A 14275-nucleotide genomic window follows, 5' to 3' on the forward strand; every position below is an offset into this window, starting at 1 on the left:
TGTGTGAGGGGTTGCAGTTGATAAAGTCCATGTGACTCACAGGTGGTGCCAATCATCTGCCCCGTTGTCTAGTTCTAGAGAAAAACAAAATCTTTAATAAAAAAGACAACACAATTAAGTGTACGAGTGAGTTGACTTACAGATAAAAAATTAAAAAGAGACTCAGGAACATATAAGACAATGTCGATAGATAATGATGAAAGAAGAGAGACAATGCCAACTCCCTAAGATTGTGTTTGAGACTCATTGGCCATAGTAACAGATGGTAAGTATCCAGATATAGAGAGAGAGGAAAAGAGGGATTTGTTACCAGTAATATGATCAATGGCACCTTAATCAAGCACCCATGGATCAAGAGATGGGGATGAAAAATACCAACAAAAGAATTACCCATGTACATAATAGAAGCATTGGAATCAAAGGCCTAGCGATCCTTATACTAACAAAGGAAATTGGAAGAGTGCTGGTGGGATATTAGGAGTGGAAGTAGACTCGGTAGAAGCAAGATTCAAAGGAAAACCCTAAGCCCTCATACTAACTAAGGAAATTGTTGAAGAGTGCAGGTTCGAGAGGAGCAGGAATCGCCATGGGTTAGCCTAGAAGAGAGAAAAACACAATCAAACAGTGGTAAAACAAGGTAAACAGCAACGAAGGTGGTGAGAAGCCGATCAAAAAAGCACGCCGAAAAGTTGCCAGCGGTGTGAACAGTGCTGCCAGAAAGTTGCTGGCTAATGAACAGTGGCAGCCAGAAAAGTATCCTGTAAGTGAACAGTACAGTTGGAAAAGTTGCCGGCAAGTGAACAGTGCGGCCAGGAAAAAAAAAACAGAAACTAGAGAGACACACGGTTTCTAAAATAATTACACCTGTGAGCAGTGGGCCCATAGGAAAAGAACGAATTAGGATTTCTAAAACAAGGCATGAGAAAAATCCGTGTGTTTCAACTACATCACAGAATATATATTTATATTAATAATGGTAATAGTAATCATAGCTACAAAATTAAAGACAAATATATGATTACTTAATTACTATAATTATATGGATACTGTTTCTCTAAATAACATATTTACATATATTTAACACTCTTCACTTTTCTAATTCTAATTCAGTTCAATATCATTTCTAAAGTATACAGAATATGTTGAGTTCATACCTCTTTATATGCATTCTCACATTTTCCTACTTTCTGACAACAGATGGAGTCTTCCGAAAATTGGGAACAAGCAACTCTTTTCTTAAGACGATCAGGGTATCAAATTAAGATTAATGGTACTGAAGCTGCAGTAGTTGCTGAAAAATTCTCAAAGGACTTATCGGTATGTTATTCAAACTTCTGGTGATCTGGATCAATTGCCAATTATAGGAAACTTGATCAAATCATGCAAAAGTTTATTATGCAAAAAATGTGATTGGAATACCTAGAGTGGAAACCACTCTGCCTAACTCTGTAACTCTTCTCCTTTAGCTCAATAAGAATGTTGTCTTCACTTCTAAGTACTCAAGCTCTAGACCATGAAGTGATATTGTGGCAAGTAACAAGTTCACATGTTCAGATCCCTATGAAAAGACTTGATCCGTTCCCCTTTAGAGACCATGTGACTCATCTGATTCCAATCATTTACCCTGAACTCCAATCCTGCAAGAAAACAGAATCCTTAGTAAAGGTAACAATGAGACCAAGTGAGACAACTAATGGAAAACAAATTAAAAGGAGATCTAAGAACATAAAGGACATTGTCAACAAAAAAAGAAGAGAAAGGACAAAAAATACCATTGTCTTTAGATTGTGTTTGAGAACCATTAGCCATAATGACTAAAGGTAATATCCAGAAGTAGAAAGGATAGAGGAAAGGGATTGATTAATTAATAGTTATACAATCAGTGACTCCCAAATCAAGTATCCAGAGACCAAGAGAAGAGGAGTGAGAGATGCTAACAAAGGAATTATCAGTGCGTGCAACAAAAACAATGAAAAAGTTTGCCTTTCCTCATACCACCTCAAAAAATTATTATAGCTGGGGCCTGGGAGGTAGTGCCTGTGGAGAAGGTGTTGGCAAGAGAATATCAGAGGAAGCCTGCAAAGTATATTGAACAACGTGAGTAGTGTAAGGAGAGTGTCCATGTAGAACACAGCACATATCAATGGTGTGTCCAAGCTTATGACAGTGATCATATTTAAGGTGAAATTTCTTAAATTTACAGATCCAAGCATGGATATCCTCTTGAGAGAGTAAGGCTGATAAATCTCAGTGTGTGTTTTAGAAGAGTAGACCAAGTACTATCCATGGAGGAAACTATGGTGGAACCCAAAATCCTATCACAAATGTGAGAATACTGTTAGCTCTCAGAAGTAAAATCAAGAAAAAGGCTGAAGAATATTGTCAATTTTTATTGATCTCTTTAGAAAGAATCAGGACTACAAGAACCCCCGGAGCTGTCAGCTCCTGTACAGAGAATAATTCCCCCTAACAGTATTTTCAGAAAAACCAAAAGCCCCTTTAATCCAGAATCTAACTCTATTTATAGGATCTATTAACCATATTAACAACTAACTAGCAGTTGACTCTTTCCTTCCCTTCCTCCTAACATAAACCTTCCACACTTTAGGTCTCTTATTAGTATCAATCATATGTTATTCTTCCATGGTCCTAACAAATATTCCTTAGGAAAACCATATGAGGCAAGTATCCACAAAAACTGCTGACACTGCTCAAGTTCTAAAGCCAATGTAAATGCTGGAGGGAGTAGCTCATTAAAGTCACATAGGAGACAAGACACCTTAACTAAATAATTAGCCATAGAACATTAATATGATGAGTACCAATAATAATCATGAGGTCATAGCAAACTCCATAAAGATGATAAGTAATATTGGTGTACAAGACTCTACTTGTGTCCAATAGCTTCACAAACAAGTTTCATGAGCATGAAAAACAGGACACAATGATGGATGAAGAGTGAAGTATCAATCTTCTTCCATTGAAGATGGTTTACCTCTAATGTATCTACTTTTTCAGTGAGGTGTTCTCACAATCTTGTCCTACAAGCCAAAAACAAATGTTAGAAATCCAAGAGATATAATTCATACTCTCCAACATCTCTGCAGAAAGTAGAGCAGTGACGTGATTAGTGAAAATATTGGACTCAGCCTTCAAAGGATCAGAAGACACCATGGGCGACAAAGAAGTGAGCGAAAAAATGTGTAGCAACAGTGCCAAACAATGGCAAACACTCCAAACTGGGAGGCTGGGAGGGATGAAGCACTAGAATGAAGAAAGGAGGACAAATCCAAAAGGAGGAGGGGAGAGACAAGTATGACGAACCAAATGCTGGTGCAAACAGTCATCAAACATGCCACCACGCTGCCAAAAGCATCAGCACATGAGAGAAGTGTGTCTAAGGGAAGTGGCACGTGAGTGTACATGGTGGCTCTGATGACAACGGGGATTGACCAATTGAAGTGAGATGAAGCCAATGATATGGTCACTGGTAATGACGGAGGCCCGATGATGAAGGCAAATCTGGAACAGTAGCTGTACTGACCATAGAAAAAAAGGGGGGGGGGTGAAGAAAAGAGAGGAGGAAACTTCAAAAACCAAGGATGAGACATGGTTTCAGAAAAAAAAATTCACCAGTATGCATTAGGTCCATCAAGTAAAACACAGATTGAGGTTTGTCTCTCGCCAGGCTATGGATACTGTGTTCAAGGAGAAGAAATTGAGAGACATTGGATGAAATCTGTGTCTATGATACACAGCAAAGAATTTTATTTATGTTGACTAAGTAATAATTACAAAATATTGTCATATATTGATCACAAATAACATTAAATTAAATAGTAATAAATAGATATTCTCTATTTATTTACAATTATTCTCAACAGTTCTTATTAATTGGTATCAAAACCTTTAACCATGTCTCTCGATTGCAAACAAGCAGCATGGTGGTGTCTCTGACATTGTAGTGTTGGCCTTGATTGGAACTAGCCAAAGGGCTAATGCATAGCTAACCTACATGGTTGTGGCTACAAAGTATGGTGGAATATTAGGACCCAATTGCAAAGTATGGGATTTAGTGTTTTCATGATTTGGCTCATCTAAAATTGGAAGTGTAGAAGATAAAGTGTGAAACCATTGATTGAAAAGTCAATGGAGTAGATTTTAAGATTTTTTTATCTACATGTGCATATTTATAATCTTACCCATTGAAGGATTCTCTCTCTTGAACCATTTCCTTCCCCTCAAACTCTTCATTATGTAGAGGTGCACAATTGAACACTAACCTCCTCACCTTTGCTTAGGGACTAGAAGTTATCGTTCTCTGTTGTAATTGGACAGAAGGATTCTTTTTATTTCTGTAAAACAAAAGCTTTCTGGTCATAAGGTTATTGGATGGATCAAAGTAGCTTGAGTGTAAAACACTCGCAAAAATATTTGCATAAATATGTCATTAAATCTGTTTGTGAATTGACATGTAATAACATTCAGCAAGTTGTTTTTCTTGTTTAAAAAGTTTCCTTTTATGTATTTTTGACAGATTAAGATTAAGGTTCCATGTGGTCTCTCAACACAATTTGTGTTAACATGCTCGAATGGATCTTCTCATCCTCTAAGCACATACAGTGTCAGGTAATAACATTGGCTGTGTTTCACTTTCATGTTGAATGCATCCTAATTATTGTATACTTTTTACTGAGTACCAAACAAAGATTTTTATTGTGAGCATATGATATTCGGAAAATATCCATTGCACCAAAAATGCCTTTTTTGATGCCTCAATTGCATTTAGCACCAAGTGGACCAAGTCATTAGCTAAACCGTTAGTTATTACTATTGAAATGTTGTTTAAAAATTACGGTTATTTTGTAGTGCAAATAAACTCATGGTTCTCTTTCCTTCTTTCTTGCTTCTCATTTAAGTTGATAGTTCCTTTACATTGAATATCATTTGTTCCAAATTTAATTTACTTTCATCCTTCAATGATTGCAACATTGAATTTCTTGCTCATACAATTTGATTTCAATTTTAGACAACAATTATAAATCTGAATTTCACTCTATTTTACAATGATTAACTATGTTCATTACCCTTTCTGTAGAATGCGAGACACACTTGTATTAACTATGCGAATCTTCCAGAGCAAGGTATTTATAGAATCTTATACTTGAATGTGTTTTTATTTTCTTTGTATTGCATTTGACCCAAGGGTCTGAATTTATACATGTACAAGGGAATATACATTAATTATAGATTATTAGCTTAATAAAGGTAATCCTGATATCATGCTATAATTACGCTATTTTACTGGCCTAATTACTAGATTTACATATCAACACTCCTCCTCAAATTGGGGCATACAAATCATATGCACAAAACTTGTTACAAATATATTCCACTCGAGGCCCCTTTAAGGATTTTGTAAACAAATCTGTCAGCTAATCATTGGACCAAACAAAGCTTGTCTCGATTTCCCCTATGAGAATCTTTTCTTTAATAAAATGGCAATCAATTTCTATGTGCTTGATTCGTTCATGAAAAACCAGATTAGAGGCTATGTGTAGTGTAGCCTGATTGTCACAAATTAACTTCATTTTATCGACCTCTCCTACTTTAAGTTGTAGGAGGATTGTTTTAGCCAAGTAAGTTCAAATGTGGTCACAGCCATAGCACTGGATCTAGCAACAATGTGTTGCTTCTTGCTTTTCCATGAGATTAAGTTCCCCCCCCCCCAGTAAAGATACAGTATCTCGAAGTAGACCATCTATCTGATAGTGATCCAGCCCAATCCGCATCAAAGTAGCCAACAATAGTAGAGTTTCCCTTATTCTGATAAAGTAGCCCTTTGCCTAGTGCAAGTTTGATGTATCTGAGAATGCGAACAACAGCATCCCAATGGTTGGTACAGGGAGCATTTAAGAACTGGCTGACTACACTTACGGCAAAAGTGATGTCTGGTCTAGTGATGGTGAGATAGTTGAGTTTACCAACCAAGCATCGATACCTTTCTGGGTCTTTCAAAGGCTCCCCCTGACCTGGAAGGAGCTTGATATTGGGCTCCATAGGGGAATCAGTCAGACGACAGTCAAGCATGCCAATTTCAATAAAAATATCAAGGGCGTATTTGCGCTGATTAAGAGAAATCTCATGGCTGGATTGGGCAACTTCAATGCCAAGGAAATATTTGAGAGGACCGAGATCCTTGGTCTGAAAATGTAGGGACAAGTGCTATTTGAGGCGCTGGATGATCAATTGGCAGATTTGTTTACAAAATCCTTAAGGGGGTCCTGAGTAGAATATATTTGTAACAAGCTTGATGCATATGACTTGTATGCCCTAGCTTGGTGCATATAGAATCTAATACTTGAATGTGTTTTTATTTTCTGTGTATTGCATATGACCCAAGGGTCTGAATTTATATGTGTACAAGGAAATCTACATTAATTACAGATTATTACCTTAATAAAAGTAATCATGATATCATGCTGTAATTATTCTATTTTACTGGTCTAATTATTATATTTACATATCAACAGTATTCTTTCTATTTCTAGCAATTTCTTAGGCATCGGTGACAATGACAAGTAATTGTAATCCTAGAATCGTAGATTGTAGTTGTAAAGATTTAACAAAATTGACATCCAAAATGTGAATCCAAATTTCGGTCAATTGCAGAAACTAGTCATTCCATATATAAATATTTTACCCAAAATATTGGCACTACAAGAAACTTTGAATTTCAATAAATACAACAACCAAGCCTTCTATTATTCAATTGACTAATTCTCAAAAATCATATTTGAGTTGAATAATTTAGAGCATGGTCTTTTCTAATGTTTTCCCCAAGTGTTTTCTTTCATCTTCCTCTACATCTCTTAGTCAGGTTACTTCTTAATATACTTTTCTCATCGTAGCTTTCTGGAACCTGTGTTGGTGTCGTTGTCCCTTCAATGGGGTCAACCAATCCATTTAGCTAATTCCACTTAATGAGATAAGGCTTGGTTGTTTTTTTAGTATTATTATATTCTTCAGAGTTGGAGATAGGGTAAGATGCTATAAGATCATGCAAAAAAATAGTAATATTTGGTGCTCATGATAGGAGCAAAAATAACTTCCTGTGCTATTTCATGTATAACTGCGCAACCTTTATCTAATCATTTAAATATCAATTTTATGACTGGATTGAAGCATTCTCTCTGCCTGCCTTTATCAATTTTCTGTAATGGAAGTATTCTTATACTACTTTTTAAGCAACAATAATGAGTTACAAGTCCAGTTGTCTTCTTTTTTTTCCCTTTGTTTTTGTTTCCCTTTTCATTTGTCATATGAAAGCATTTTAAATAAATTCTGTAAAATGGTTTGATATCAGTTTCTCTCTGTTTTTTCTTTTTTTTCTTTTTGTGGTCCATACTATCAGTTTATCTACCTAAACATTTTGGACATTGTTTTTGGGGACACAGGCATTGGATGACAAAAGGAAAGGGAGAGCTTGACCTCAGACTACCATGTCCAAGCTTCAGCTTTTGTATGGAAGAAAATAAAATACAAAATCAGTTGAAGAAAAAAGTTATGGTCTCATTTGATTATTGGTTTGTTCCACTTGTCTAGCGACCTGCTGTAAAAACAACAGTAGTATATAGAAGCTAAGAAAGTGTAAAATGAGAAGAAAGCAAAAACAGTGCGTAACATTTTTTTTCCACTGAAATTACAATGTAATATTGTATGCCTGTGAATGTGGGGGAAAGCTGCATGAGTTAAAAGCTCTACACTCAGCTAAGCTTAACTCCTCTGTTTGTCATTTGATTTATCTGTAAGTATAGAAATAAAGATTTGTACTTTTAATGAATTTCTTAAATTATTAAGTCGCGTTTTGGTATTTACACCACGACTGTGTAACTTGTGATTAGTCATTGGTACCATGTTATTAGTGTTACTTCAACATTTCTCATTTTCGTGATTGTACTGTTCTCTGCGCATCATTTTCAGTGAAAGGACACAGACTAGGATCACCTGGAATTGCATCCAACTAATGCATATGAGGTTAAACATACTTTTTATCTTATTAAGATTATACACTAATCTCTTCATTAGCGTTTGCCAATCATGAAAACAACATTAATTCAAAGTGATTTTGGTTCTTACCATCTCTCTTTTAATGACGATACATTATTTTGAATTTTTTGTAAATTTTAGTAATCTCAAAAGCAACATAGTTGTTTTATCTGCAATAAAACAAACGGATAGAATTGAATTTTAAATATAAAAATGGAAACAAATTGAATAATTCCACTTTAATTTATGGGAATTTTAAGCCATATCAAAACAAAGTAAAAGAAAAATCTATTTATACTATTATTATGATATTACGTATTCCAATTTGATTTAATAGGTTAAAAGAATCAATTAAATCATGTTCGCTGAGATAAAGACTTAATATAATATAAAATTGACTCACAACAAACATGATTTTAAAAATCTATTAAGGTAAAACTACTTTATTATGACAAAGAATAACATAGTTCAATTTAAATAAGAAAAAATGTTATAACAAAAAAATTTAATAACAATAAGAAAAAAAATGCAAATTAACACCCTAAAATTTGGGTCAAGTGTAACTTAGTTCCTAAATTTTGTGTCTTTCAACCCGTCAAAATTTTAGCATGTAAGAAAATAGTCATTTTGCTATTATTTGTTGTTAAAATACGATAGATTTAGTTTTAATTAAAAATATAAAATGTCAAACTTTGAAAATTAAAAGACAATCCCAGATGGCAAAAATACATGTGTGAATTCAAAATTATCATCTCATAAAGTGAAGAAAAGAACAAATGCATGCAAGCACATATCAGTAAGTGCTACAACAAGAACAGACTCACTAATCTACTTATAATAATTCCTTACTATCTTTTAAAGAAATAAATAACTAAACTAAGGAGTAAAAAATGATCGAATTCACATATTCCTCCGACCAAAAATAAACATTAGTCACCAGCATTTAGTCTTCATCATCAGAGTTGTCAAATGTAATTTTTTGAGACTTCGGAGCATCAACAGGAATTTCCTTGAAATGAGCCCCATAAAGCTTGGACTCCTTTTTCTTTACATGCGTGCCAAACTTCAAGAGGGCATCTGGCACAATTTGCCCTGCTTCTCTTAAAACATTCACCAGCTCCCCAGCAAGCCCCTTATTCTGCTGCGTGAAGAATGTATGGGCAACACCTTTCTTACCAGCTCGTCCAGCGCGCCCAATTCTATGAACATAATCTTCTGTAGTCAGAGGAAAACTGTAGTTGATCACTACTTCAACACCTGGAATGTCCAATCCCCGGGCAGCAACATAAGTAGCAATCATCAAAGGACAGCTCCCCTTTTTGAATAATGACAGTGCTTTTGTTCGATCATGCTGGGCTTTGGCCCCATGTATTGACACAACATTCCAACCCCCTTCTTGAAGCATATTTTCAACTCGTGTGGTTTCCCATTTGTATAAAACAAAAACCAATACTCGATTCCTTTGAGATTTGTGGTACTTTTCCAGTAAAGCAACCAGGCGTTTATCACGTGAACGGTCATCCAAGACCTCAACTATCTGCATGACATCAAATCTTCTGAACCCAGAACAACTTTTACAGAATTAGGGTCCATAAACTCCTGTGCCAAGTGATGAACTGGTAAAGGCCATGTAGCACTAAACATAACCATTTGACGTAAAGAACATGTCTGACCCAGTATAGAGCGAACTACTTGTTCAAAACCCATGTCAAGCATCCGATCTGCTTCATCAAGTACCACAAAAGATACATAATTAAGGCAGCAGACACCCATTTCAATCAGATCCTGGATACGACCAGGGGTTCCAATGACAATATCAATACCAGATTCTAGTTAGGAGATTTGTGGCCCTTTGGAGGTTCCACCATACAAACAGATCGATTCCACGCCACAAGAACTACCAGCATCACACATGACATCTGATATTTGTTGTGCAAGCTCTCTGGTGGGAGAGAACACGAGGCAAAGAGGATTCCGAGCCTTGGAACCTTTACTCTTACGCTTTCTTAGAACATGCATAATTGCCGGTATGCCGAAAGCCAACGTCTTCCCTGAACCAGTGGCTGCGATTCCAATCAAATCACGACCGTCCAACAAGAAAGGCCATGCTCGGGACTGAATCGGCGAAGGCTTCTCGAAACCCTTGCAGCACTCCAGCACGTTCTCCGTTAGGCCCGAATCCGCAAATGTTTTCACCGCCGCGTATTTCGCGTTGCCGACATTCTTACCAGTGACCACCACGGAACCATCCGTCAGCGTTCCGTCACGGCTAGTGCCGTTAGTGTTGTTTTTGCCGTTGGTTTTATCGGCGCTCTCCTTCGACTCGTGGTGCTTCTTCTTCGATTCGGTGCCGTTTTGAAGGTCGAGTTGGTCGAGCTTTCGTTTGGGGCTAGTTTCGTTTTGATGCTTGTCTTTCTTCTTCTTCTTCTCCGATTCGAGTTCGGGGCTGTTGGGGGGCTTCTTCGGCGACTGGTTCGCTGAGCAAAACGACGCCGTGTTTCCGCCCCATGTTTGGACATGGAGAGTGGTACAGTGCAAACGAAATACGACGTCGTTTATGAAATAATATTTCTTGGAAAACCAATCTGAAGGTTTCCTCGTTTAATTGCAACGTTGGTGTAATGGTAAGTATACCTGTCAACGGGCAATAAAAATGAGTATTTGAAACCAAAATATTAGGAATTGGTTGATTTAGTTTTGATTTTTAATTTTTAAAAAATAAATTTTAAAATAATTTTATAAAACTGTTTTTAAGAAAATAAAATAAAATAAATTGATAGTTTAGTTTTTAAAATTATTTTTATTTAAATTTTTGTTAATTTTAGAAAGAAAAAAATTAAAACAAAAATATTTAAATAGTATTTTTGCTTTTAAGTTTTAAAAACTGAAAATAAAAATTAATTTTTAAAAATAGTTTTTAAAAATTATATTAACAAGTAAGTTTTTCTGTTTTTTAATTTTAAAAAATATAAATAAGCTCTTATTCCAAAAAAAACTAGGATTATTGGTTTCTTGATTATTTATATAACAATTACGAGAATGATGAAATTTATAGAATACGATTGTTGAAAAAAAGAAAAAAAGAAAAGGGATATTTTGAAAAAACAAAGTTCACCAGGCTTCTTGTTAATAAATGAGACCAATGACAAATATTTGTAACATTATTTACTTCTGTTTTATATTTTAATATATAAGGCAATAAAGTTGAAAAAATGTTAAGACCTTATTTAAATTTTTAAAAAATGAAAACACGTCAAACATGATAAATTAATTTAAAATATCTAATTAAATTAAAAAAATTAATTAAATAAATAACCTGGAACCAAAAACTTAAAGAATTAAAATTGTAATTTTTCCAAATTAAATTATCAGGAAAAAAAACAAATTAATTGACTCTTAACAATTCAATGGTGTCATAAATGACAGCTTGACCATGAATCACAGAGTATTGAGTTGTAAATTTTACCATGTCAAAAATCTACTTGATGGATGAAGGTCTCTCATTCTTACAATTAGATAACAAAAAAATCTTAATTGTATTTATTCTTTTGCCTTTATATTTTGATTTATGTGTAATTTTAATCTCACTATTTTTACTTAATTATGTTTAGTCTTTTGAGTTTTTTCAATTATTCAAATTAAGTTCTTCATTTTAAAATTTTATTCAATAATTAATAAAATTATGGTAAAAGCGTAATATAGCATTGATTTGTATAAGTTAATAAATAAACATATATAAAATATTTAAATAAAATGTAATAAAAATGTTTTTTATTTTTATTTAATATATTTTTAATAGAAAATTTATATATATATATATATATATATATATACATTATATGAAATTTTAGTGAATGACTTAATTAGAATAATTAAAAATTAAGGAGACTAAATATACATAGTTAAAATTAAAATTACTAAAATTATATATAAATTAAAATATACAAACTAAAAGTGATATAGAAAAAAATAATATAGTAGCTGAAGTTTAAAAGTTTGCATAATTAGCAATTTACAAATAAATACAAAAGCAAATTCAGATTAATTTAGCAGCTAAAATAGTATATTTTTTCTTTATTTTCTTGATTTTATTTTGATTTGTTCTTCTTCTTCTTTGTTTAGTACACAAAAATAGTTCAGATAAATTACTAAAAAAAGTTTCATTCTATTAAAAAAAATTGTTCATTTTTTTTTTTAACTTAACAAAAATATAATATATTTTGACAATTATTTTTATTGTCTCTTTTGTTTTTCTCTCGTCTTACTCTCTATGTCTCCACACCCTATTTCTCTCTTCTCATATAGACTTTCTCAATTTTTTTCTTCTTCTTTTTTATTATTTTTCTTTCTCTTTTTATCTCATATCCATATTCCTCCTCTTATTTAAACCACAAAAATACTTATCACTTTTACCTTTCTCTTTTTTATTTTCCAACAAAAATCTAATGAAACATTTTTTTAGCTTAAAAGGTGTGGATGAAGTCCCTTTAGATTTATCATTTAAAAACCTTATTTAATAAATGTTAGTGCTTAGACAATGACATAGGTTTAATTTTATTAAATTTAACTATTTACCATATAATTACATGAATAAACGGTCTATTCTATTTTCCTTTTTCTATATGTATACACCTTTACATAGTAAAGCTTATAAATCAAAATAGGCATTGTTATTGAGAAAAAAAAAAAATATTTGTTGAAGTTCAAAAGGGTGGAGAATGAATTGTGAAAGTGAGACTAAGGGGTAAGAGGAAGAAAAAAAAAAGTGGAAGAGAAAAAAAGAGTCTTTTCTTAGTTTGAAGAAAGAAAGAAGCATGGATAAAGGGTAAAAACTGAAAAAAAAAAAGGGAAAAGAAATAAGAAAACTTATGAGTAAGAGGAGAAAGAGGAAGCAACCAAAAAATTTGTATTTTTGTTAAAGTTCATGAGAAGAAAGAAGATAATTAAATATTTTTGTAATAAAATTAATATTTTTATAAAAATAATTTATTTAAAATACTTTTGTAAGTTAAAACACAGAAATTAAAAAAAAAGTTAAGAAATTAATTTCTTAATTTAACATAATTTAATCGTTACATAAAATGTTACATTCTTAAGTACATATATACTCTTAAAAGAAAATATAATTTCTGCTACCTTTTTTTTAAAATTCATGTATATATATTATAATCAATTAAGATATTATTTATTTATAATTCAAAAAATTCAATTAAATTATTATTTTCTATTTGTATTAGTCTTTTTTTTCCAATATCGATAAATTATTAAATTTAATAGAAATAACAAAGACAAGGGCAAAGATTGAAAAATTACTTAATATTTTTCTTATTTCTATCCATATAATAATTACGAAATATTTTATATAGTTTTTCTTCCAAATAATATTTTTATTAATTTATTTAAATATTGTTTTTACAAAATTTATTATAATATCAAAACAACAATAAATTGTATATTTAACACATCAATGTGAGTTAGTTTTATGGCTTAAATATGCATTTAATTCACATGCTTTAACTTATGCAATTTTAGTTCTCTAGTTTTAATTATTTATATTTAATTATTTAAAATAAATATTTAATACAATAATTCATTTAATAATTAATAAAAATAGAAATAATATGTAATATATCATTTATGTATATAAAAATACAAAAAAAACTCATTTTTAATATGTTTATTTAAATATTTTATATATCTATTATTTAATAAATTATATAAATTAATAATATGTCACGTCTTTATTATACTTTTTTTAATTATTGAATGAAATTTAAGAATAAAAAAAATTAATTTAAACAATTAAAAAATAAATAAACTAAGTATAAATAATTAAAATTGTTAATATTAAAATTAAACACAAATTAAAATACAAATACAATTAAACATATTTTTTACAGAAAGAAAAAGTATTCGCACAACCATCTATTTTTATTGTCTTTTGTATACTATTATTAGTATGGGGCCCGCATTTGGTCATACTTTTACCATTATAATTATTGTTATCTAATTAAATAATTATAAAAAGGTAAAAACTAAATCCTTTTCATTGCCTTTTATAAATTATTTTATTTCTCAAAAATTTTAAAATATAAAAACATAAAATATAAAATTTCTAGAATGGTTGAAAAGTTATGTGATATTTATTTTAAAAACTTTTTGAATCTTTTTAAAATAAACCCACATTTTAAAGAACAATGCAAGCGGTTAAGTGTCTCAATCCAAC

The 14275-nt window shown here is 31.9% G+C and overlaps 1 protein-coding gene and 1 pseudogene across 5 annotated transcripts in view; one reads left to right on the forward strand and one right to left on the reverse strand.

Annotated features, from left to right (window-relative positions):
* The window catches only part of LOC113849124, a 35941-nt gene extending 28039 nt beyond the window's left edge, over nucleotides 1–7902 (forward strand). For 2 of the 5 annotated variants that reach the window (XM_027478777.1, XM_027478778.1), the window contains 4 exons: nucleotides 1198–1317; nucleotides 4544–4629; nucleotides 5099–5144; nucleotides 7415–7814. In XM_027478777.1, the coding sequence (XP_027334578.1) occupies nucleotides 1198–1317; nucleotides 4544–4629; nucleotides 5099–5144; nucleotides 7415–7468 (306 nt within the window). In that variant the 3' untranslated portion in view covers nucleotides 7469–7814. Of the gene's footprint in view, nucleotides 1–1197; nucleotides 1318–4537; nucleotides 4630–5098; nucleotides 5145–7414 lie in introns of all 5 variants that reach the window. The other 3 variants (XM_027478779.1, XM_027478776.1, XM_027478780.1) reach the window with 3 other exon arrangements.
* An 864-nt stretch (nucleotides 7903–8766) lies between these two features.
* LOC113851384 lies at nucleotides 8767–10558 on the reverse strand (annotated as a pseudogene).
* Between the last annotated feature and the right edge of the window lie 3717 nt (nucleotides 10559–14275).

This window comes from Abrus precatorius, unplaced genomic scaffold, assembly GCF_003935025.1.
Source record: "Abrus precatorius isolate BTA unplaced genomic scaffold, Abrus_2018 Scaffold9, whole genome shotgun sequence".
Lineage (NCBI taxonomy): Eukaryota > Viridiplantae > Streptophyta > Magnoliopsida > Fabales > Fabaceae > Abrus > Abrus precatorius.